A 22,966-nucleotide genomic window follows, 5' to 3' on the forward strand; every position below is an offset into this window, starting at 1 on the left:
TTGTAAGAACTCCACGACCTGTGTCCACTAGTCTAGTGAAAGCCTAATGGCATGTGACCTGTAATGAACTAGTCAATGAATGACCAGAATACCTTTACACTGGCTCATGGGAGCCATATGAATACATTTAGTACTGTACTTAAAAATGCATAGGCCATGTTGTTAAGCAGTCAAATGTATATTTCCAGTTTACATGTAACGACTATAGACATACCCTACATTGGGCAATCCGACGATTCCTATTTTCAAAGAAGTCCCAAACCGTCCAATCAGTGGTGGTGGCTGCTGTCCATCACCTTCCTTCTGCTAACAAAAACAACGTGTCAATGTCCATAGCGAGTCAGACCTCGTGGCATTATGTAATCGAGGCTACACATTCAGCTTTGGCCTGAGCTACTATAGTATACACAAAACACACCTTCTTGGGAGCCATGTCCTTTTCTTCAGTTTTCACTGCCTACTAAATCTACTCACAACTTAGAGTGAAAAAAAACCCATATATTGCTGGTAATGTAAGCTCTAGAGAAGAAGCTAATAGCGGTCTAGCTAACAGCAAGTTCAGTCGACCTCACTCACACTACTGGCTAACGCCTCACTCTCAAACTAGGACATGCGTCTGGTCGAAATGAAAGATGACACTGGTAGCTGACCCATGTTTCTAAATTTAGCAGACACTTGTTAATGTTAGGCCTACTGTACTTGTGAGCTGAGCCAAGCTTCACCACAGAACATAGACAACATATGTACAAGCCAATATCGGTAACTATAGGAGTTATTACAGGTGCCTATGCAAGTGTCAGGCATGTAACCAAAATGACAGTCCCTCACACACAATATGACAGTGGCAGGGAGTGCTGGTTAGGCTGCACCTCTTATCAGGGAGGGTTAAATCAGTGCAAGTAAGCAGCTGTGGGATTATAGTGCCTTTAACAAGGCGAACAGGGGCAGAGCGGCCATCTGGCATTTCGGGCAAATGCCAGATGTGCTAGTCCATTTTGTGGGGACCTCAAGGGAAAAAAATGGGCTGGTGTGTTTGACATGTAAGGGCCGATTTCTGGTTCCATTCCGCCCCTGAAGGTGAATCTTCTAGGCTACTCCTTGCAACAGACTGGATTGTCGCTCCAGTTTATCTCTCTCCCCAATAAAATTATATTTCATACTGAACAGGAATTTAATTCTATATCTTCCTGTTATGCACCATTATATAGTGAATACAAGTCTTCCCGCATATGTTTTTTTTTTACTCCCTTGACAACCAGAAAAATTACAAACATCGGATGCAAAATGTAAAAGGTGTCCAACAATACTTACTGTGCAAGAGCCGGGCAGACACGGCTGAGGAACAGGTTGAATACTGTACATTGACAATTAATGGAAAACAGCATGGCATGCAAGTCTTTGCATACGCAAAATAGACTCACGTCGATGATCTCGTGCGTTAGTCTACAAATCTTATAAAAAGAGATATGTTATAGTTTTTACAATATAATAAAAACGCAAGTTAATGAGAAAATATAGTTTRCTATCTTAGAGGCTACCAATCACCATGACCCAAACAAGCTTGTAGGCTAGGCCTACTTGATTGAACATTTCTGTCGGATTTAATAGACTATSATACACCTGTTTTCAGATAATGATATCAATTAACATATAAAACTACTTAGAATTGAAGCATGACATCATTGCCCCTAAATTGTTTCCCCTCTTAGACAGAAACAGGTGTAGGCCTGTGGACCTCCGCCACTCTCGACCATGAGATTACACCGATTAGTTAATTGTTCACAAATAAACTTTCCTCAAAGCCAAAGCAAATAAATCCCTGCAGGGACCAACACGAAAARTTGGTCTAATCCAGCACCCTGAGTCGTTTAACATGCAGAAAACGAGCCTCTAATAATCTAGATTTGAAGCAAGTCAAAGGCCTTTTGTATCAAGAGTTTAAATGAATAGGTTTGGATTAATCATTTATCTTTTGTCGTTGAACGCCTTGATGGATGCACCGTCACTTAGCCTCACCACAATAGATGCACAGCGTTTTGTTCTACCAAATAAATCATTCTCATTGTTTAAGGTACATTGATCAATCTAATGACTTGTAATAGGCTCCTAATTGCCACAGAAAAGTGCTCTCGGGTGGAGTCCTGCATGCGAGATTCAACTCCAAATTCCCACTTGAATGACACTGTTCAAATATTTTTAATGACAAGATTTCGTCAAGGATGCTGGCATTGGGTAGGCCTACTACCAACTATTACGCAGGCTATCACATTGTTATTATGGTAGGCCTACATGATGAAATTCGAATTTACAATGGCATTCAAAAAGACTAAAAAGTCAACACAATTGAAAATGAGTATTGGCAATCATATGTGAACCAACACCTGTCATTTTGAAAGATAATCTAATCCTATTTTTTTTCGTGCTCTTTTGTTACTATCTGCCTGCACCTCTAAAGTTTTTGTTCGTTATACATTTCCTTACTTATTTTATTTTCAGAAGTGTTTCAATAATCAGTTAGATGTTGAATAATGTGGGGATAAACACTCTAATTAAAAACGAGCACTCCATCGAGGGCCTTATCTTCGCCTTGTTCATTGATAAATCATTTATCTTTATTTTCGAACCAATAAAATATAAATAAAACACGAAGAGACAGATAATACCAGAATACCATTACACATAGCAAAATAATCAAAATCAACAATGAATGACATGGTACTCATTTTAACCAAAGGTGCATTACACTACAAAACATTTAGAACTGTAGTTGAAAAAAAAGAAAAATATAAAAGAATAATTACACGCTCACGCTGTTCGAGACACTTTGGCATTGCAATCAAATTTGTTAATGCAGAATCGACATTTAATAGTGCTAATAGCACACCACTAAAATTGCAATGATTGCAAAAATGAAGCACTTTTCTTGGCTCCGTTCGTTGGATTTGATGAAATTGTTTTATATTCACCGTTCAAAAGGTGGGGATTTAAAGCAGAGAAAGCCTTTGAACAAATTGCGCTTGGTTGACTGGCAGAATTCAAGCTCAATAATGGTGCATTATTCGCCCGTTTTGAATACTGTAATACACAGCTTTTGGCGAAGCCTTTCTATGGAAAATTGCTTTAACTTTTTAAGGGATGATGAGTCACACCAAAGCAGGCCATTGTTACATTATGTCATTACCCCTAAATGTTTAACAAGCTGTGAAACACGTTGACATATATTGCATTGCGATCTTTAAAAAAAATGTATAAATTCCAGAGGAAGAAAAAATATATAGTAATTTGGCGGGAAAAAYAGGTTAACGTTGATGCGCTCCACATGTTTTTTCAATGGTTCAATTGAATCTCCAAACGTTATATTCAGTTAGCCTAAATGTTTAGTGTGGAATGCTCTATGGTTTCATTGTGCCATATTAAAACAGCCTGTATCGTTGAATGAAATACATTCACCAGGCTGACATGAGGGAAACAACATCTCGTGATTATTATGACTGCAATATTTTTCTAATATTTTTAGTTTCCAGGCTGTAGCACTTAGAACACCAACCACTCATCGAGTTAATTGTCACTTTTTAATTAACCAAAAATCCCCACTGTACAGCCTCAACACACGCGCGTAAATTGGCACAGACAGGCAGGGGGACGGGCGCGAGCGCACTCCACGCACACACGCGCACACACACACACACACACACAGATTAAAAACAAGTCCCCAATAGCCTCTTAAACGCACACATGGCAACACCGCTTGAGCCTATGGAAACTTTTAAGATAATTCACCTGTTGTATGACATACCTTGTATTGTAAGCGTCTTCACTTTAGTCAGCCATTATTTATTGATAATGGGTCGGCTTATTGCACTTCTGGCCCCCTGGTGAGTGTATGGGAACTTCTGCTTAACTTCATGGATGGTGTAAGCAAGCACATGCCCTGCGCCTATGAAGACGTCGCCATTCCTGTAAGTGCATGACATCTTTAGTTTTGACAAATATGAAGGCACCGCAATTCGTAAAGATATATATTTTTTAAATAATCACCAATCCCCTCATGTCATGACATGAAACAAAAAACAATTTGGGACTCCACGAGGGATAAAAGCAGAGGCAGCTATACATCAGAACATTATATTTTACAATTATGTCTATATAGGCCTAGAGAAACCAAGAACCTGCAGTTGAAAAAAATGACAATTGGTCAGAAAGCTTTATGAAATGCAACAGAAACAAAATACCTCTAAATAAATTATATCAAATTCTTACCTCTTGCAGAGAACTAGCTTAAACCAAAATGATCTCGATTCTACAATAAAGAGCACATTGAGCCTTGATGGGAGAATACATAACATGTATAAAAATACCAAATCGTATCTTGCTTGACAGTCAAATCCGCACAAGAGTTATTGATTGACATGAAGCTTTAGCGTTTCTGTCCTTAGTCGAATCTCTCATTGGCTGACGTCGTCCTCTTGCCAAGAATCCAGCGCTTAGATTGGCTGCTTGCTCTTGCCAGCTGTACTTCAAAGAACGCGCTCTCTACAACTAGGTAGTGTAGGAGCTCCGAGCCAAGAGAGAAATCGTGTGACTACGGAAAAGCAAAGTGTCTGAGTCGAATTGGAAAAGTACACTATTGCAGAATTGTGACCAATTCAACATAGCAAAGACCCTGGATATGGCTACGTCTATACTTGGGGTAAGCCGACAAAATATTGTTTTTCATGTGTGAAGTAGGCTTTATACGTTCACACTTACTAAATTGTATAGGCTACTTTTCGGTCATTGTTCTCTTATCGTTGAGCTTTGTTGTTACTGTAGGTATTGAAAGTGCTTGTTTAGATGTTGTAATTTTCCTCAATCAAAATAATTTTTGCTTTTGCCAACTTTCATAATAGGCTACCCACATGAGCAAACTTTCGAGACCTGCAGTAAACTATCTACTGAGTGACGTTACTGTATTTCCTCCATGATTGTGTCTGTTTATTTGGTTCAGTGGATATTTAGTTCACATTTCGATACATTCTTTATGAATGAACATTTTCACTAAATGRATGTTTGAATCCAATACGGTAAATAATTGTGTAGCCTATGCACTAATTGCTATCCAAACAAGCACAACAACCGAACGGTTGGACGACCACATAGGCAGACGCAAATTATACTTATAGCAAATGCATGCATCTTATTTACAGAAAGAAAATGGTAAATGTTGCTTGCAATGTTTTAAAGTACAGTGATTTATCTCTTTGCAGGAAGAACCACGATTCGGAACTACACCTCTAGCTATGCTGGCTGCTACTTGTAACAAAATTGGCAATACCAGTCCCCTTACTACTCTACCTGATTCCAGTGCTTTTTCAAAAGGCGGATTTCATCCTTGGAAAAGATCCTCTAGTTGCAACTTGGGATCCAGTCTCCCTGGATTCACTGTAGCAACAAGCCGCGGATCGACCGGACTAACATCAACTACTGGCACAGGCAACAGCGCGTTCTGCTTAGCCTCCACTTCCCCGACCACCTCTGCGTTTTCCACAGAGTACAGCAGTCTGTTTTCCAACTCAGCGAGCATTTCGTCTCAAGAGTCTGGGCAATCAGCCTTCATTTCCAAAGTCCACACATCAGCAGAAACCTTGTACCCGAGGGTAGGGATGGCACATCCGTATGAGTCGTGGTACAAGTCTGGTTTCCATTCAACCATCTCGGGCGATGTTACTAATGGGGCGTCCGCGTGGTGGGACGTTCATACCAACCCTGGCTCATGGCTCGAGGTCCAAAACCCTGCAAGCTCGCTGCAGACCTCCCTGCACTCCGGGACCCCCCAAGCCATACACTCTCAACTCAGTGGCTATAACCCTGACTTCTCCACTTTGACACACTCGGCATTCAGCTCAACCGGTATAAGTCCCACGGCATCGCATCTTCTATCAACTAGCCAACACCTGTTAACACAAGAGGGATTCAAAACAGTCATTCCAACATACACGGACGCCTCTGCCGCGAACGCTATGATTTCAGGTTCCAGTTCTGGTTCCTCAAGGTCATCCAGGAGGTACTCCGGCAGAGCCACGTGCGACTGTCCGAACTGTCAGGAGGCTGAGCGGCTGGGGCCTGCAGGGGCCAGCCTACGGAGGAAAGGACTTCACAGCTGTCACATTCCAGGCTGCGGTAAGGTGTATGGCAAAACCTCTCACCTTAAAGCCCATTTGKGATGGCATACTGGCGAGCGGCCKTTTGTCTGCAATTGGCTTTTTTGTGGCAAAAGYTTTACAAGATCAGATGAACTTCAGAGACACCTCCGTACCCACACCGGTGAGAAAAGGTTTGCTTGCCCAGTATGCAACAAGCGCTTTATGAGGAGCGACCATTTGAGCAAGCACATTAAAACCCACACTGCCGGTGGTGAAGGCAAAAAGGGAAGCGACAGTGACACCGACACCAGTAACCTGGAGACCCCCAGGTCCGAGTCCCCAGAACTAATTTTAGACGGGGTAAACCCCAGAATCAAGGATCCATCTCCTCATGACGAGCACTGAATGGCTGTTATTTGAATGACCTTGAAACTAACTTTATAAAGCAAATTACCAGTAGGTTATCAAAACTGGTACATGTATTAAAAACGGGTCTGGTTTTGAGAGATAGTATTGGAGGAAAATACGATTTTACGCAAAGCATTTGAAAACAAAAAATAATTAAAACTTAACACCATCTTGATTGAATATGTTCAACTCGTTATTCACCATCAAACGAAAAGCAGAATTATTCTATATTATGTGAAAATGACATAACTATAAAGCTGTCAACTTAAAAATTAACCGCGGGGTACTTTTTACGATCAGTGCTTAAAAGGGGCGAGCTAACCCAAATGAACTTGGTTGGCCCATGTGAGTCGCCATCATATTGTACATACTGACAACAAACAACGTGTTATTTTCATGTAAATGTGAATTATGATTGTTTTATTCGTGTTTGGGATCCTGAAATTCAGGCAGTTTACTTTCAACGCACTTTGTGGATATGTATGTACACAGCTTTTTAAATTCAGTTAACCATTTCATTTCTTTGCTAAAAAAATATATTAATGTTTACTTGTATAAAGTCACACGTATAAGACTTTCATTTTGTCATAATTAAAACGATCTAAAATCTGAGGCAGTAGTCGTGTGAATGGGAGTGTTTCACTATATTGGGTCCCATACTTGTTTTCATTATGCGAAATGAAAATAAATTATGAACCAAGGTATTTTATGTGATGGTATAAATGGTAAAAATGAACGATTGCCAAACGTAAAATGTAGATAGGCAAGAGTGTTCCTTTACATAAAATCAATCATACATTGCTGATATAGGCAATCGCACATTGACGTGCATTCTCTCTGAGGAATAAATCAATAGTTAATGCCTCGGAAAAGACATTTCATGCCCAAATGAAAATCTTGTTAAATGGTATTAATTATGACTTGGAGCACATCGCAACCCCATGTGTCTTGTATTTGCGATTAGGGATTCGTGTCTTATCAAATATCTAATTAATCTCCGAGACATCATTTGTTCAGCTTTACTTTATCTGGGGGCTTCCAGGGGGTTTTGATGACAAAGGCCCCCTGAATATTTATTTTAATTGTCCAAATTAACTGCTTTAATTTGCATGTCAAACGGAAAGATGGCAGTCCAAGAATAAGGATAAAGCATCTCTAAGCTTTCCTTGAAACTCTACACTTGATTTGATGTTATGGGAACTGTTTCTAAACTTTTGAAAAGGAAAAGGGGTAAAAAGCCATATGCAAATGATGAATTTGAAATGCTCTTGTCGCGGCGCAGTCAAATGGTTCCTGCATGTTATTTGAATATCAGTGGCCCCGTATTGAAAGGGTTCAAGGATGCTCTCTGACTTCTTTGTGCTTACCCAGTGCAGCGTCCGATCTCAAAGAAAAACCCGGGGAATAATTACAGCGTGAGCCCAGGCCTGGGAATATGTTAGGGACAGGCATCTCATCTAGATAACCTCTTTCTGAAGAGGAAGTTAAATTGACCAGAAGGCAATAGAGGAAAATTATTTTCATTTCCTTTTGTGTGGCTGGCTTTGAGATCACGAAAATAACGATAAAAAATCAAATGTAAATTTTTCTATAACCACGAATTCGAGTTTAAGAATAAACAGCTTAGAAAAGACAACGTATTATAGCCTATATTTTGCATTTAATATGTGAACTTTTAAATGAAGCCAACAGGCAAAATAAAACAGGGCTATTATTATATAACCGAACGTTCATGATAAATTAATACAACCTTCAGTTAAAAGTGTATGTTTATTTTTTAATAAAATGGCGGTTTATTTGCAGTGACTTTATGTTCTTTTTTTTCTTCAGAAAAAATGTTTTAGTTATTTTGCCGCATAGGCACACTAAGTAAATTACAGTTTTCTTGTGGGCAAATGTAATATTTTCATTACACTTTAGTGAATTTGAAATTCGATAAATTTTCATAACGACGGAAATAACTATTAATCTGTAATTCATGAGCATAGTTTGCTATTTTATGGCTACAAAATGGCGTTAAATTCAACACGAGTTAAGTGCGTCAAAATGCTTCGGGAAGAGAGACGCTTGGGGTTGCGGACAGTAAAGTGCTGCCATTTATCGCTTTGTTACTTTTCCATGGAATGCCCTCTCGCTGAGCATTAGGCAGAAGTCATCTTTGTTTTCAAGCCACAATCAAAGAGAACCAGTGAGACTTTACGGGACACGGAAAACATCTCACTGCTCAAGGCCTCGGGCGACTCTCCTCTTGTCTCCAGGATTTAAAAAAATGTCCACCACTCACTATGGAAGGTCACAAAAAATACTTGTATTGTGATAATGATAAAATAACAATGAATCAAACCAATTGGCATAGGTCTACAGTATTTAGGTGCACACCTCGCGGCATCATTGCAAAAGGTTAAATGGTCTGTCTTTACAGAACATACAAATCTGAAGCGACTGAAATAAAATAAAACATGCAAGAAATTCTCGATTTTAATTTTCCTGATCAGGAATTCTTAACAAATCATATCGACACAGGAGTTATTGTTATTTCTTTGCCATAAAATATATGGCTCCAAAACAAATAGGAAGTCGTATGTTACACAGTTCAATGTCAAATGAACCCCGATGACCTCATCGTTTCTTCTGTTTTGTCCATCATGATGATAATGTCATGCAAGTAATGCAACAAGTAATCTCTAAAGGCCGATAGGCGCGCAATGTTGCGTAAATCATGCACTGGGTTTTGCAGAAAGAGTACAGTTCCATGCATTGATCTCGATTCAGAATTAAGTATTCAGTATTAAATATTTGAAACAAACTTGATGTCTCCACACTAATCACTTACGCAGACCTAATCGTATGCATGGCATAATGAACAATCATAGATTGATTGTCATTAGTCAACCATGCTCCCGCTTAGGCCACTTCCAGAAGACCACTTTGAAACAAGCCTACATAATTAAGCTAGACTTGTAACACATGTAATGAAGAACGGTCACAACCATGTGAGCACAGTTTACTATTTTTAAAGTTCGAGTTGCAATAATATTTTTTTATAGTATTGTGAAGATGGTTCTCTGGACTAAAGTGACAACCATGAATAATAGTGCATGCAAGACATTCATTTGTTCAATAATCTGAGAAATGCAAAATATTTCTGTGGTTCAAGTTATTTTAGGTCTACTGCTGCCCTCTAGTGGATGAAAATAAGAACTATTTGAGGAGCAGGGGTGTAATCACTAGTCCTAACAGTAGCAAAATGGAACATTTTGAACAGTTTCTATTGGTCAAATTCAGCTAGGCCCCTTCCCGTTTCATTCCGTTTGCTTCTGCTCAACATTTTGCAACAGAATCGGCATAATGAATACGCCCCTGCACTCACTTTACCGTGGCAGCCAACTAGCAAGCAACACCAAAACATGGTGTTACTAAAACTTTGGTTTCTATGTGTTTGTTTAATAAGTGGGCCCACCAAGAAAAATGTACATATTAACAATAGCATCATAAAACCTTCAAAACATTACACTTTCGTGTCAAAAATGTTTACATCAGCAAAATAAAATGGTATCACTGGCCCACTTTGTAAGATTGTCTACTCTCACAGTTCAGTGCTTTCTCTCAGCTCTCCCTCTGGCTCTTTTCTCATTCTCCCTCCCCTCCCTCCATCTAGGATCCTACTCCTCCCCTCTCTCTCCCTCCCTCCATAGAGGATCCTACTCCTCGCTTTGCGGCTGCTTTATTCTTTGCTCCATCTCTGCTACTACTTCTATCTATCTCTCTTCTACCGTTTGCCTCATCTCTACTGTGAACCTTGTCTTTATATCTCTCTCCTTCTGCTTCTATCTGGGCCAGGCTGGGAGCTGCTGCTGGTTCTCTGCCTCTCCCTGCTGTCGTGGCTCATCTCTACTGTTTCTTTCTCCTCTATGGTATCATCTTTGAGCTGTTTCTGTCTGGAGGTTGGGCCTGGTCTTACTCTTGACTCATCCATCACTCTCAGTGTTGTCATCACGACAGGAGTCCTTTCTCTTGCCCTTCTTCTTTCTCTTCTGACTCTTAGTCACTGCTGCTACTTTCACTGGAGCTGTCAGTCAGTCACTGCTGCTACTTTCACTAGAGCTGTCAGTCAGTCACTGCTGCTACTTTCACTAGAGCTGTCAGTCAGTCCTGCTGCTACTTTCACTAGAGCTGTCCAGTCTGAGTCACTGCTGCTACTTTCACACTAGAGCTGTCAGTCTGTCACTGCTGCTACTTTCACTAGAGCTGTCAGTCTGAGTCACTGCTGCTACTTTCACTGGAGCTGTCAGTCTGTCACTCCTGCTACTTTCACTAGAGCTGTCAGTCTGTCACTCCTGCTACTTTCACTGGAAGCTGTCAGTCAGTCACTGCTGCTACTTTCACTAGAGCTGTCAGTCAGTCACTGCTGCTACTTTCACTAGAGCTGTCAGTCAGTCACTGCTGCTACCTTTCACTAGAGCTGTCAGTCCTGTCACTGCTGCTACTTTCACTAGAGCTGTCAGTCTGTCACTCCTGCTACTTTCACTAGAGCTGTCAGTCTGAGTCACTGCTGCTACTTTCACTAGAGCTGTCAGTCTGTCACTGCTGCTACTTTCACTAGAGCTGTCAGTCTGAGTCACTCCTGCTACTTTCATTAGAGCTGTCACTACTATCACAGTTCTTCTTCTGATTTCCTTCACTCTTCTTTTGTAGACGGTCAAGATTCCTTTAAAATGAAAACAATTTGTTATATTCGTAGTTCATGTTTATTTTTTTGCAAGAATCATCTTTTGTCTTATTTTACAATAAGCATATTATATTCAAAACAACTAAACGTAGGAATGGTGGTGCTCTCCTACCTGAGGAGCTTCTCTTTCTGTTTAGTGGTCAACGACTTCAGGAATTCAACCTCAGGATCCTCCTCTTCTTCATTGACAACATACTCCTATAGCATAAACACAATTAGTAATAAATCAAACAATGAACATTTTAAAAAGCATGCATCAAACGCTAACAAAACATGAATAAAGACGTCACAAATGGTTAGAAGTGAAGCAAGTAAGAGCAGAATAACCTCTGATTTCTGTTTGAGGGGAGATTATTGGGGGGGGGGGTTAAACTATATACTGCTACATCTGGTGTTGCAACACTCCTATAATTTTAGCAGTTAGTCTCATCACATCTGCCCAATTGACTAAACTTGCAGCGACTGGAAGAGCTCGGTGGTTTACTCTGATAATTGGCCATTTTGCAGCAATCACATTTAGACCGGGGATCTGCCATGGATATTGTTGGTCTTTTTCTTCATGCGGGGAAGAAGAACAGAAGATTACCTGCGATGGATCACAAACAGTAGAATTTCTTCCAAGGACACATTTCTTCAGGGCAAACCCACTGTTTCACATCTCTGCCATTAACTCGGAGGGGTGCATCGACGGACCTGTTAACACAAATCATAGCCTCAAAGTCCCATTGACGTCTGTCCACATCCGCCACTGCTTCCACAGTGGGGAATTCAGGGCCGGCTTTGTTAACAGAAAGGGACACCAAATCAACTCACTCGTCTTCAGGCTGAGCAAATCATACAATATCATTCTCCCAAAGCAGTGGTTAGGGGAATCAGAATACACAATAAATGCATTTTTCTCCCAGCACAGGAGGGGCTCCATTATCGCCCTCCACCATCAACTCCATGCGCAGGACTCTCCCTCTGTAAACATTACTTTACTACTTCACTTCCTAATTGTAGGAGTCAGAACCAGCTCCACTCTGGAAGTTCTACAGGACACCAGGAGTGATGGCAACTACTGCTACAAGTATAGAGTTACCACAAATATCCAATGTAATACTGAATGCCCATTCTATTGGGACACATTATTATTGCAATTTGTCTGCAATAGCTGCATCATAAGTTCTTTATTCAAATTATTTCAAAGTCAGTGCAAAAATAAAAAGTAGGATTTTATGGTTGAGAATGAAAATATGAAGAAAAAAAACTTGATAACATTTAGTTTAAAATAAACCATTAGCTACATCTGTGAAATATTATTTTGAATTACCATTCGACTTTTTTCCTCTATTCATCCAGGTAGGTCAGATTATTATTTGTACCTGCTTTCTCTGTGGGCGCAGCGCTGGCATTGATCCCAGACAGGCCACTGTCTGTATTCACATGGCCCTATTTGTGACACATGATGCATCTCACATTGCGCACCTGAGAATCACAGGTCATTAGACTGGACTTAAATCCATTCATTCCATCACTTATAACACCTCCCATACAACCTAATTGCGATGACAACAAGCAAAGCATATATACTACCCAGACACCTGCCATAATGTAAATAAACACATCGTTATCCCGAGTTAGAGATCATCCTTTGACTTTAGCACCACCAAGTGTCAAATGCCAACACATGTATTATCAATATTTAGCACATGTATTATCAATAATTAGCCTAGCAATGAGGGTAATCACATGTAACAGTAGATTGTCATGAATAGGTATGTCATAAGTTAATTCAACATAAATGGGAAAAATGCACAATATTAATTTACGCAAAAGTTTACTAGCCATGACATCCTTGGCATACCTAAAAAGATGAAAGCGAAAGTATCACCAAATGCAAAGGTAACCTCTAATAGTAGGACTCAAGTCATCTGAATATTTATGTTGATCAACACAATTAGCTACTTACTTCTCGAGGGGACGTCTTTTGCCACTCAAACTTGTATTCTGATTCTCCTTCCTGTAAAAGAATATAAAAATGTAACATTTTGAACAATAATAAACTAACACATGCCTTTCAATCTACAACATTTACCAAACTAGCAATGCTTGCTTTGAGAAACAAGTATGCAACTGTGAACAAGTGAGGGACTCTTATTAAACATTGTACCTCCTTGGTCTCCCCTTCTCAGTAGACTGCAGAGTGTGGGTGGAAGGAGTGCAGTATTATGGTTTGATTTGCATTATTCAGTATGGTAAAGATGCAGAARCAAGATGGATGTAGTTACCTTTGTCTGCCCCAGATGGAGCTTCATACATGAAGTTGAGACCATTCTTCACACGATCATCTCCCATCAACAGTCTATGAGAAAGGTTTTAACAACACAAAAGCCAGACAATGGTTATATCTGTTATATGATAAATTAGAGCTGTGATTTTACACAAAACAAAATATATGGTCGAAGCACGGGACATGCGTTCGCGTTCGGAGGCAGTGTAGCAATCCTAGTTAATTATATTTTAGCAATAAGGCCCGAAGGGGTGTGGTATATGGCCAATATACCACGGCTAAGGGCTGTTCTTATGCAACACGCAAAGCGGAGTACCTGGACACAAGCCCTTAAGCCGTTATATTGGCCATATATCACAAACCCCAGAGGTGCCTTATTGCTATTATAAAACTGTTTACCAACGTAATTAGAGCAGTAAAAATAAGTGTTTTGTCATACCCGTGGTATACGTTCTGATATACCACGGCTATCAGGCAATCAGAATTCAGGGCTCGAACCACCCAGTTTATAATATACATTATTCCCAACAAGTGGGGCAACCCAGCTTAAATGGCGCGATGCGTTGGGTGTTTGCCTTTTACTCCTGCGACCCGAGTTTGCCTCCGTTCGCTACAATATCTTTCAGTGGGGAAATTATGAGAGACGAATAAAAAGTCCTATGTAAAGGCATAAATGGAACAATGGAGATCAACTGTATCTGGAACATCTGCAACCAACTGTTAGTTAGCTAAACTAGCTACTGTAGATTTCTTCCCATACTCTCTTCCCCACACAAACAAACACTTGACATTGCTTAACTGAGATTTCAATCCGAAATAATCTGTTGATTTCAGTTTGCGAGGAAGGCTAGGCTAGAACAAATATTTAGCCACCCACTTTTTTTATATTTGACTTCGATGCGGGATGGAAAATCTTTCATGCACTTACAATTAGCAAATTACTTCCCAATGGCTGAAGAATGATTAGTTAGGGGATTCAAAGCGAAATGTTGGCTAGCTGGCGCTGACAAAAACAAAACAACGTGGTTCAAATCTTTATCCGGGTCAGCTCTGTGCGTGACCTCTGACGTAACACCAACAACACTGAAGCGTTCACAACATTCATTAATTGCGCACTTGTGTTCTGGTAAATAACTAAATAAACTGAAAGTAAAAACGAGCGGGGGGACATGTAAAAATTATATTGTCGTCTACAATTTGTGATCCAGTACTTGGCTGCAGCGACAGGAAACAAGCACCAAACTGAAATCAACAGATTATTTCGGATTGAAATCTCAGTTAAGCAATGTCCAGTGTATGGTCAAGTGTTTGTTTGTGTGGGGCGGAGAGTATGGGAAGAGAGTGCCGAGGACGAGGAGGCCCTTGGCATGGATTTTGTCAAGTGAATATCTGCCAGCTGAGCTCCAAAAGTATTGGGATAGTGATTTTTGTTGTTGTTTTGGCTCTGTACTTCAGCACTTTGGATTTGAAATGATACAATGACTATGAGGAGATAAAGGACAGACTGTCAGATTTAATTTGAGGATATTTTCATACATATCGGGTGAACCGTTTAGAAATTACAACACTTTTTGTGCATAGTCCCCCCATTTTAGGGGACCAAAAGTATTGGGGCATATTGACTTACATGTGTGTTAAAGTAGTCAAAAGTTTAGTATTTGGTCCCATATTCATAGCACCCAAAAATTACATCAAGCTTGTGACTATATTTTTTGTTGAATGCATTTGCTGTTTGTTTTGGTTGTGTTTCAGATTATTTTGTTCCCAATAGAAAGTAATGGTAAATAATGTACTGTGTCACTTTTATTTTAAAATAAAAATAGAATATGTTTCTAAACACTTCTACATTTATGTGGATTCTGCCATGATTACGAATAATCCTGAATGAATTGTGAATAATGATGAGTGAGAGAGTTACAGACAAATATCAGGACACGGTAACCTCTTTACCATTACAATATTTTTTTAATATATATTTTTTTATTTAACCTTTATTTTAACCAGGTAGGACAGTTGAGAACAAGTTCTCATTTACAACTGCGACCTGGCCAAGATAAAGCAAAGCAGTGCGACACAAACAACAATACAGAGTTACACATGAAACAATAACAGGGGATGTTAAAAAAAAAATCAGGGGGGGGGTATGGTATTTCTGCATCTGTAACTTTCTCACTCATCATCATTCACGATTCATTCAGGATGATCAGTAATCATGGTTACATCCACATGAATGTAGCAGTGTTTAGAAACATATTCTATTCTTATTTACAATAAAAGCGACTTCAAAATACCACAATACATTATTAACCATTCATTTCTATTGGGCACAAAATAATCTGAAACACAACCAAAAGAAACAGCAAATGCATCCAACAAATTAGTAGTCACAAGCTTCATGTAGTTATTGCATGCTATGAAATGAGACCAAATATTAACCTTTTGACTACTGTAATACACATTTAAGTGAATTTGTCCCAATACTTTTGGTCCCCTAAAATGGGTTGACTATGTACAAAAAGTGCTGTAATTGCTAAACAGTTCACCCGATATGGATGAAAACACCCTCAAATTAAAGCTGCTTGTCTGCACTTTAACCTGTCCCGTGTGAATCAGTTGGTAGAGCATGGCATTTGCAGCACCAAGGTTGTGGGTTCGATTCCCACGGGGGACCAGTATGGAAAACAACAATGAAAATGTATGCAATCGCTCTGGATAAGAGCATCTGCTAAATTACTAAAGTGTAAATGTAACCTCATAGTCATGATCATTTCAAAGTGTTGGGAGTACAGAGCCAAAACAACAACAAAAATACGGTGCAGTGTATGTTCCTGTCTGTAGTTGTCATTCTTCAACTAAGTATTGCTCCGGTATTTGTTAATTATTGCTTGTAAAATAAAAATGCATTGCACTATGAAGCAAATAATGGGGACAAGGTTGCAAAGAATGAGGACTCATCAATGTGATGGGTATGTCTTTGCACACTTGGTCTGGAGAGAGCTGAGACTGCTCAGAAGGCTGAGCTGCTGGAGAAATTGCATGGAGGAAACCGCATGGACGACCAGTCTGGCTTTGCCTACTACAATAGCTTCCTCATCTAAGACAAGACTGAGGCCTGGATGATTGAGACGTCTGGGAAGTACTGGGCAGCAGAGAGAGTGGAAGGTTATTAGCTATCAGGGTTTGAGTTTTCCCAACTTGAAAATCAGTACTCAATAACAACCAAGATAGACAAGGAACACCCTGGGAGTATGCCAAGAGCCAAGGCTGGTGGGATGGGAAGGCCCAGTTCAGTTTCGCTGAGACGTACTCTTTCATGACTACAGCCAGAAGAGACCTCTGGCAGCCCTTACTGCGAAGTGCAGAACCTACTGGAGAAAAGTAAAGGTTAGTTGGTTAAATATGAAGATTATGTACGTCTTTAGGTTTAGTTGTTTGAGTCAAGCGTAGAAGAATTGAGTTTGATGAGATAATTTGAAACGGCATTGAATCCATATAGCTTGCGAACTATTGATAATGAATCTGAGTATTTAGGACATATCACTGCTGAGACAATGATGGATATCCTAAGGGACAAGGAGAGTGGCATAAACATGGAGGATATTTTCATGACAACAGGAAGCATGGTGTCTGTCGTACTAACAGACCCTAACCTGCCGGGGGTGCACAGCATCACTGGAACTCCTGACCCTGAGAGGTACAGTATGGAACTGGCCACACACCCTACCTAGCAATGTTATTGTACCATTTCAAGTTTATGCAAATGTATGTAAACTAAGGTTCCTTTCTCACCATGACGTTAGCTAATATGGTGACTACAATGTAGGCTGTGTGTAGTGGTTATGATATGAAGGTTGGTCTTGGAATTTTTTTTGTTGCCTGGTCACATGTGTTGTGTATGGAAGTCCACAAGAAAGGGAAAAGGTGGGAGGTAGAGAGCGCATAGACGCGAGAAGAAATTATTCTGTTTGTATGTGGCTGCTATCACAGTGAACTGTGTTTGCATGTGATCAGGGGTGTATTCATTCCACTGAAAAACCTTTCTTAAATGGAAGCAAACGGAACGGGATAAACATAACTGTATACAGTTGAAGTCGGAAGTTTACATACACTTAGGTTGGAGTCATTAAAACTCGTTTTTCAACCACTCCACACATTTCTTGTTAACAAACTATAATTTTGGCAAGTCGGTTAGGACATCTACTTTGTGCATGACACAAGTAATTTTCCCAACAATTGTTTACAGACAGATTATTTAACTTATAATTCACTTAATCACAATTCCAGTGGGTCAGAAGTTTACATACACTAAGTTGACTGTGCCTTTAAACAGCTTGGAAAATTCCAGAAAATGATGTCATGGCTTTAGAAGCTTCTGATATGTCAATTAGCCTCATTTGAGTCAATCGGAGGTGTACCTGTGGATGTATTTCAAGGCCTACCTTCAAACTCAGTGCGTCTTTGCTTGACATCATGGGAAAATCAAAAGAAATCAGCCAAGACCTCAGAAAAAAATTGTAGACCATTGCAAGTCTGGTTCATCCTTGGGAGCAATTTCCAAACGCCTGAAGGTACCTTGTGAAGATGCTGGAGGAAACAGGTACAAAAGTATCTATATCCACAGTAAAACAAGTCCTATATCGACATAACCTGAAAGGCCGCTCAGCAAGGAAGAAGCTACTGCTCCAAAACCACCATAAAAAAGCCAGACTACGGTTTGCAACTGCACATGGGGACAAAGATCGTACTTTTTGGAGAAATGTCCTCTGGTCTGATGAAACAAAAATAGAATTGTTTGGACATAATGACCATTGTTATGTTTGGAGGAAAAAGGGGGAGGCTTGCAAGTCGAAGAACACCATCCCAACCGTGAAGCACGGGGGTGGCAGCATCATGTTGTGGGGGTGCTTTGCTGCAGGAGGGACTGGTGCACTTCACAAAATAGATGGCATCATGAGGCAGGAAATTCTGTGGATATATTGAAGCAACATCTCAAGACATCAGTCAGGAAGTTAAAGCTTGGTTGCAAATGGGTCTTCCAAATGGACAATAACCGCAAGCATACTTCCAAAGTTGTGGCAAAATGGCTTAAGGACAACAAAGTCAAGGTATTGGAGTGGCCATCACAAAGACCTGACCTCAGTCCTATAGAAAATGTGTGGGAAGAACTGAAAAAGCATGTGCGAGCAATGAGGCCTACAAACCTGATTCAGTTACACCAGCTCTGTCAGGAGGAATGGGCCAAAATTCACCAAACTTATTGTGGGAAGCTTGTGGAAGGCTACCCAAAACATTTGACCCAAGTTAAACAATTTAAAGGCAATGCTACCAAATACTAATTGAGTGTATGTAAACTTCTGACCCACTGGGAATCTGATGAAAGAACTAAAAGCTGAAATAAATCATTCTCTACTATTATTCTGACATTTCACATTCTTAAAATAAAGTGGTGATCCTAACTGACCTAAGACAGGGAATTTATACTAGGATTAAATGTCAGGAATTGTGAAAAACTGAGTTTAATGTATTTGGCTAAGGTGTATGTAAACTTCCGACTTCAACTGTATGTCCAATATAAACTCTCATTTGCAACTGTTGGACTAACAATTAAACCCTAGATCAGCGAGATGCAGGCAAGAGTGTGCAAGGCTGTATTGAATGTGTCATTGTCACCTTGATTACTCACATTTGTTGTCTGGACCTGTGCACTTACGTTGTAAACTTTCATTCATAAGCTAGGTTGTAGCAACCTCATGATGGGTATTGGTAAAATGAGTGTCATGTCGTAACCTAAACCTATCAATGTTATATTTAGCTGGGTGAATGGAATATGAATGAGTCATCCAATATGCTGTGATAGAAATAAGGCCACGATCATAAAAAAAAAATTGTCATCTCTGATCTTAAACGACACCGACCGCCACTGGTTTACAGTTAAGATCAGTCTTTAATATCTAAAATGGCCAATGGTCGTTTCAAGACCAACTCCTGCATGTCCCACTATGCAAAATAATACACTTAGTATACGAAACATTAGTAGTGGAGGGAAGAGCTTGGCCTTGTTTAACCATTGAGCAATTTACTGAGTGATTTGTATAGGTTTATTTGAAGTAAAAAGACAGGACATCTTTTCATTGTCAAATTCTGTCTTCAGGCATCCTGTTCCACCCTGAAAGGCCCTGCAGGAAGAGCCACACACAGACTTTACCACAACATGTATCCATCAGTTCTGTTTTAACACAGTATAAAAGGAATCGAATAAGCCAGAGTACAGCAGTTTATTTGTTAAAAAAAAACAGGCTGGGAATCATAGAAGAACATGCCTCATTAGTTAGCTTCAAAGTGCATGATACCGTACATTCTCTATTAGTCAAGTGACATGAAAAAATTTAAAGACAAACCATCATTCAAACATTCATAATGCCAAACAAGGTGAATACATGGCTCAATTACCGTAATAAGCACAATCCCATTAAGGAAAAAGTAACTTGACTCCAAAATAACTCCAGTAATAAAGAATATTGCATTTCATCTGGCACATTCGGTTTTGTACTCTTTTTCTCTCAACAAACCTAAAACCAAAACAAACTGGAATTATAGTTGTGTATTTAAAAAAAACAATATATATATTCTTTGAGCCAAGAATCATTAAAATAAGTTAACAAGGCATCAGTAAACATGTTGTCCCCCATGAATGATGCAGAAATAAAAAAATATTGAATGGGCGGAGCTTATAAACGTAAACTTTTTCAGGACCCGGTCTTTCAAAGATAATTCGTAAAAATCCAAATAACTTCACAGATCTTCATTGTAAAGGGTTTAAACACTGTTTCCCATGCTTGTTCAATGAACCATAAACAAATAAATGAACATGCACCTGTGGAACGGTCGTTAAGACACTAACAGCTTACAGACGGTAGGCAATTAAGGTCACAGTTATGAAAACTAAGGACACTAAAGAGGCCTTTCTACTGACTCTGAAAAACACCAAAAGAAAGATGCCCAGGGTCCCTGCTCATCTGCGTGAACGTGCCTTAGGCATGCTGCAAGGAGACATGAGGACTGCAGATGTGGCCAGGGCAATAAATTGCAATGTCCATACTGTGAGACGCCTAAGACAGTGCTACAGGGAAACAGAACAGACAGCTGATCGTCCTCGTAGTGGCAGACCACGTGTAACAACACATGCAAAGGATCGTTACATCCGAACATCACACCTGCGGGACAGGTACAGGATGGCAACAACTGCCCGAGTTACACCAGGAATGCACAATCGCTCCATCAGTGCTCAGACTGTCCGCAATYGGCTGAGAGAGGCTGGACTGAGGGATTGTAGGCCTGTTGTAAGGCAGGTCCTCACCAGACATCACCGGCAACAACGTTGCCTACGGGCACAAACCCACTGTCGCTGGACCAGACAGGACTGGCAAAAAGTGATCTTCACTGACGAGTCGCGGTTTTGTCTCAGGGGTGATGGTTGGATTTGCGTTTATCATCGAAGGAATGAGCGTTACATCGAGGCCTGTACTCTGGAGCGGGATCAATTTGGAGGTGGAGGGGCCGTCATGGTCTGGGGCGGTGTGTCTCAGCATCATCAGACTGAGCTTGTTGTCATTGCAGGCAATCTCAACGCTGTGTGTTACAGGGAAGACTTCCTCATGTGGTACCCTTCCTGCAGGCTCATCCTGACATGACCCTCCAGCATGACAATGCCACCAGCCATACTGCTCGTTCTGTGCGTGATTTCCTGCAAGACAGGAATGTCAGTGTTCTGCCATGGCCAGCGAAGAGCCCGGATCTCAATCCCATTGAGCACGTCTGGGACCTGTTGAATCAGAGGGTGAGGGCTAGGGCCATTCCCCCCTAGAAATGTCCGGGAACTTGCAGGTGCCTTGGTGGAAGAGTGGGGTAACATCTCACAGCAAGAACTGGCAAATCTTGTACAGTCCATGAGGAGATGCACTGCAGTACTTAATGCAGCTGTTGGCCACACCAGATACGGACTGTTACTTTTGATTTTGACCCCCCCTTTGTTCAGGGACACATTATTCAATGTCTGTGGAACTTGTTCATTTTATGTTCTCAGTTGTTGAATCTTGTTAAGTTTGCTGAAAATAAACGCAGTTGACAGTGAGAGGACATTTATTTTTTTGATGAGTTTAGGTCTTTACGGGAAACGTGTTGCTCATGAGGGTCTGCATAAACAGTGCCTTCAGAAAGTATTCAGACCCCTTGACTTTTTCCACATTTTGTTACGTTACAGCCTTATTCTAAAATTGTGAAGTAGTTCTTTCCCCCTCAATCAATCTACAGACAATACCCCATAATGACAAATAAAAAAAACTGTTTAGAAATGTTTGCTAATTTATTAAAAATAAAAACCTTAAATATAATTTACATAAGTATTCAGACCCTTTACTCAATACTTTGTTGAAGCACCTATGGCAGCGATTACAGCCTAAAAGTATTTTTGGATATGACACTACAAGCTTGGCACACCTGTATTTGGAGAGTTTCTCCGAGTCTTCTCTGCAGATCCTCTCAAGCTCTGTCAGGTTGGATGGGGAGCGTTGCAGTACAGCTATTTTCAGGTCTCTAAAGTGATGTTCGATCGGGTTCAAGTCCAGGCTCTGGCTGGGCTACTCAAGGACATTCACAGACTAGTCCCGAAGCCACTCCTGCGTTGTCTTGGTTGAGTGCTTAGGGTCATTGTCCTGTTGGAAGGTGAACCTTCAACCCAGTCAGAAGTCCTGGAGCAGGTTTCATCAAGGATTTCTCTGTACTTTGCTCCGTTCATCTTTGCCTCGATCCTGACTAGTCTCCCAGTCCCTGCCGCTGAAAAATATCCCCACAGCATGATGCTGCCACCACCATGCTTCACCGTAGGGATGGTGGTAGGTTTCTTCCAGACGTGACGCTTGGCATTCAGGCCAAAGAGTTCAATCATGGTTTCCTTCTGACCAGAGAATATTGTTTCTCATGGTCTGAGAGTCCTTTAGGTGCCTTTTGGCAAACTCTTAAGCGGGTTGTCATGTGTCTTTTACTGAGGAGTGGCTTCCGTCTTGCCACTCTACCATAAAGGCCTGATTGGTGGAGTGCTGCAGAGACGGTTGTCCTTCTGGAAGGTTCTCCCATCTCCACAGAGGAACTCTAGAGCTCTGTCAGAGTGACCATTGGGTTCTTGGTCACCTCCCTGACCAAGGCCCTTCTCCCCCTATTGCTCAGTTTGCTCTGACATGCACTGTCAACTGTGGGACCTTATATAGACAGGTGTGTGTATTTCCAAATCATTCCAATCAATAGAATTTACCACAGGTGGACTCCGATCAAGTTGTAGAAGCATCTCAAGGATGAACAATAGAAACAGGATGCATCTGAGCTCAATTTCGAGTCTGATAGCAAAGGGTCTAAATACTTATGTAAATAAGGTATTTCTGT

General features: G+C 40.5%; 2 protein-coding genes and 1 long non-coding RNA gene across 6 annotated transcripts in view; 1 reads left to right on the forward strand and 2 right to left on the reverse strand.

Moving 5' to 3' along the window:
* The window catches only part of LOC111972802 (obg-like ATPase 1), a 39,790-nt gene extending 39,193 nt beyond the window's left edge, over positions 1-597 (reverse strand). The window contains exons 1-2 of the mRNA XM_023999889.2: positions 419-597; positions 215-306 (exon numbers count right to left, since the gene is read on the reverse strand). Of these exons, the coding sequence (XP_023855657.1) occupies positions 215-306; positions 419-433 (107 nt within the window). The 5' untranslated portion in view covers positions 434-597. The remainder of the gene's footprint in view (positions 1-214; positions 307-418) is intronic.
* Positions 598-4,535: 3,938 nt separating this feature from the next.
* Positions 4,536-7,142, forward strand: LOC111975273 (transcription factor Sp9-like). The gene is made up of 2 exons (XM_024003470.2): positions 4,536-4,690; positions 5,247-7,142. The coding sequence occupies exons 1-2, from the start codon at positions 4,670-4,672 to the stop codon at positions 6,525-6,527; spliced, it is 1,302 nt and encodes a 433-aa protein (XP_023859238.1). The 5' UTR covers positions 4,536-4,669; the 3' UTR covers positions 6,528-7,142.
* A 1,850-nt stretch (positions 7,143-8,992) lies between these two features.
* Positions 8,993-14,594, reverse strand: LOC111975279 (uncharacterized). Of its 4 annotated transcripts, none has more exons than XR_011481129.1 (8): positions 14,460-14,594; positions 13,530-13,603; positions 13,211-13,261; positions 12,624-12,726; positions 11,846-11,952; positions 11,372-11,457; positions 11,053-11,238; positions 8,993-10,980 (listed from the first exon to the last, which is right to left on the reverse strand). It is a non-coding gene; the product is annotated as an uncharacterized lncRNA (long non-coding RNA). The 4 variants fall into 4 exon arrangements; XR_002878809.2 differs by having other exon boundaries at positions 11,018-11,238; XR_002878808.2 differs by having other exon boundaries at positions 8,993-11,238; positions 14,460-14,593.
* Between the last annotated feature and the right edge of the window lie 8,372 nt (positions 14,595-22,966).

The sequence above is a fragment of the Salvelinus sp. IW2-2015 genome, linkage group LG2 (assembly GCF_002910315.2).
Source record: "Salvelinus sp. IW2-2015 linkage group LG2, ASM291031v2, whole genome shotgun sequence".
NCBI lineage: Eukaryota > Metazoa > Chordata > Actinopteri > Salmoniformes > Salmonidae > Salvelinus > Salvelinus sp. IW2-2015.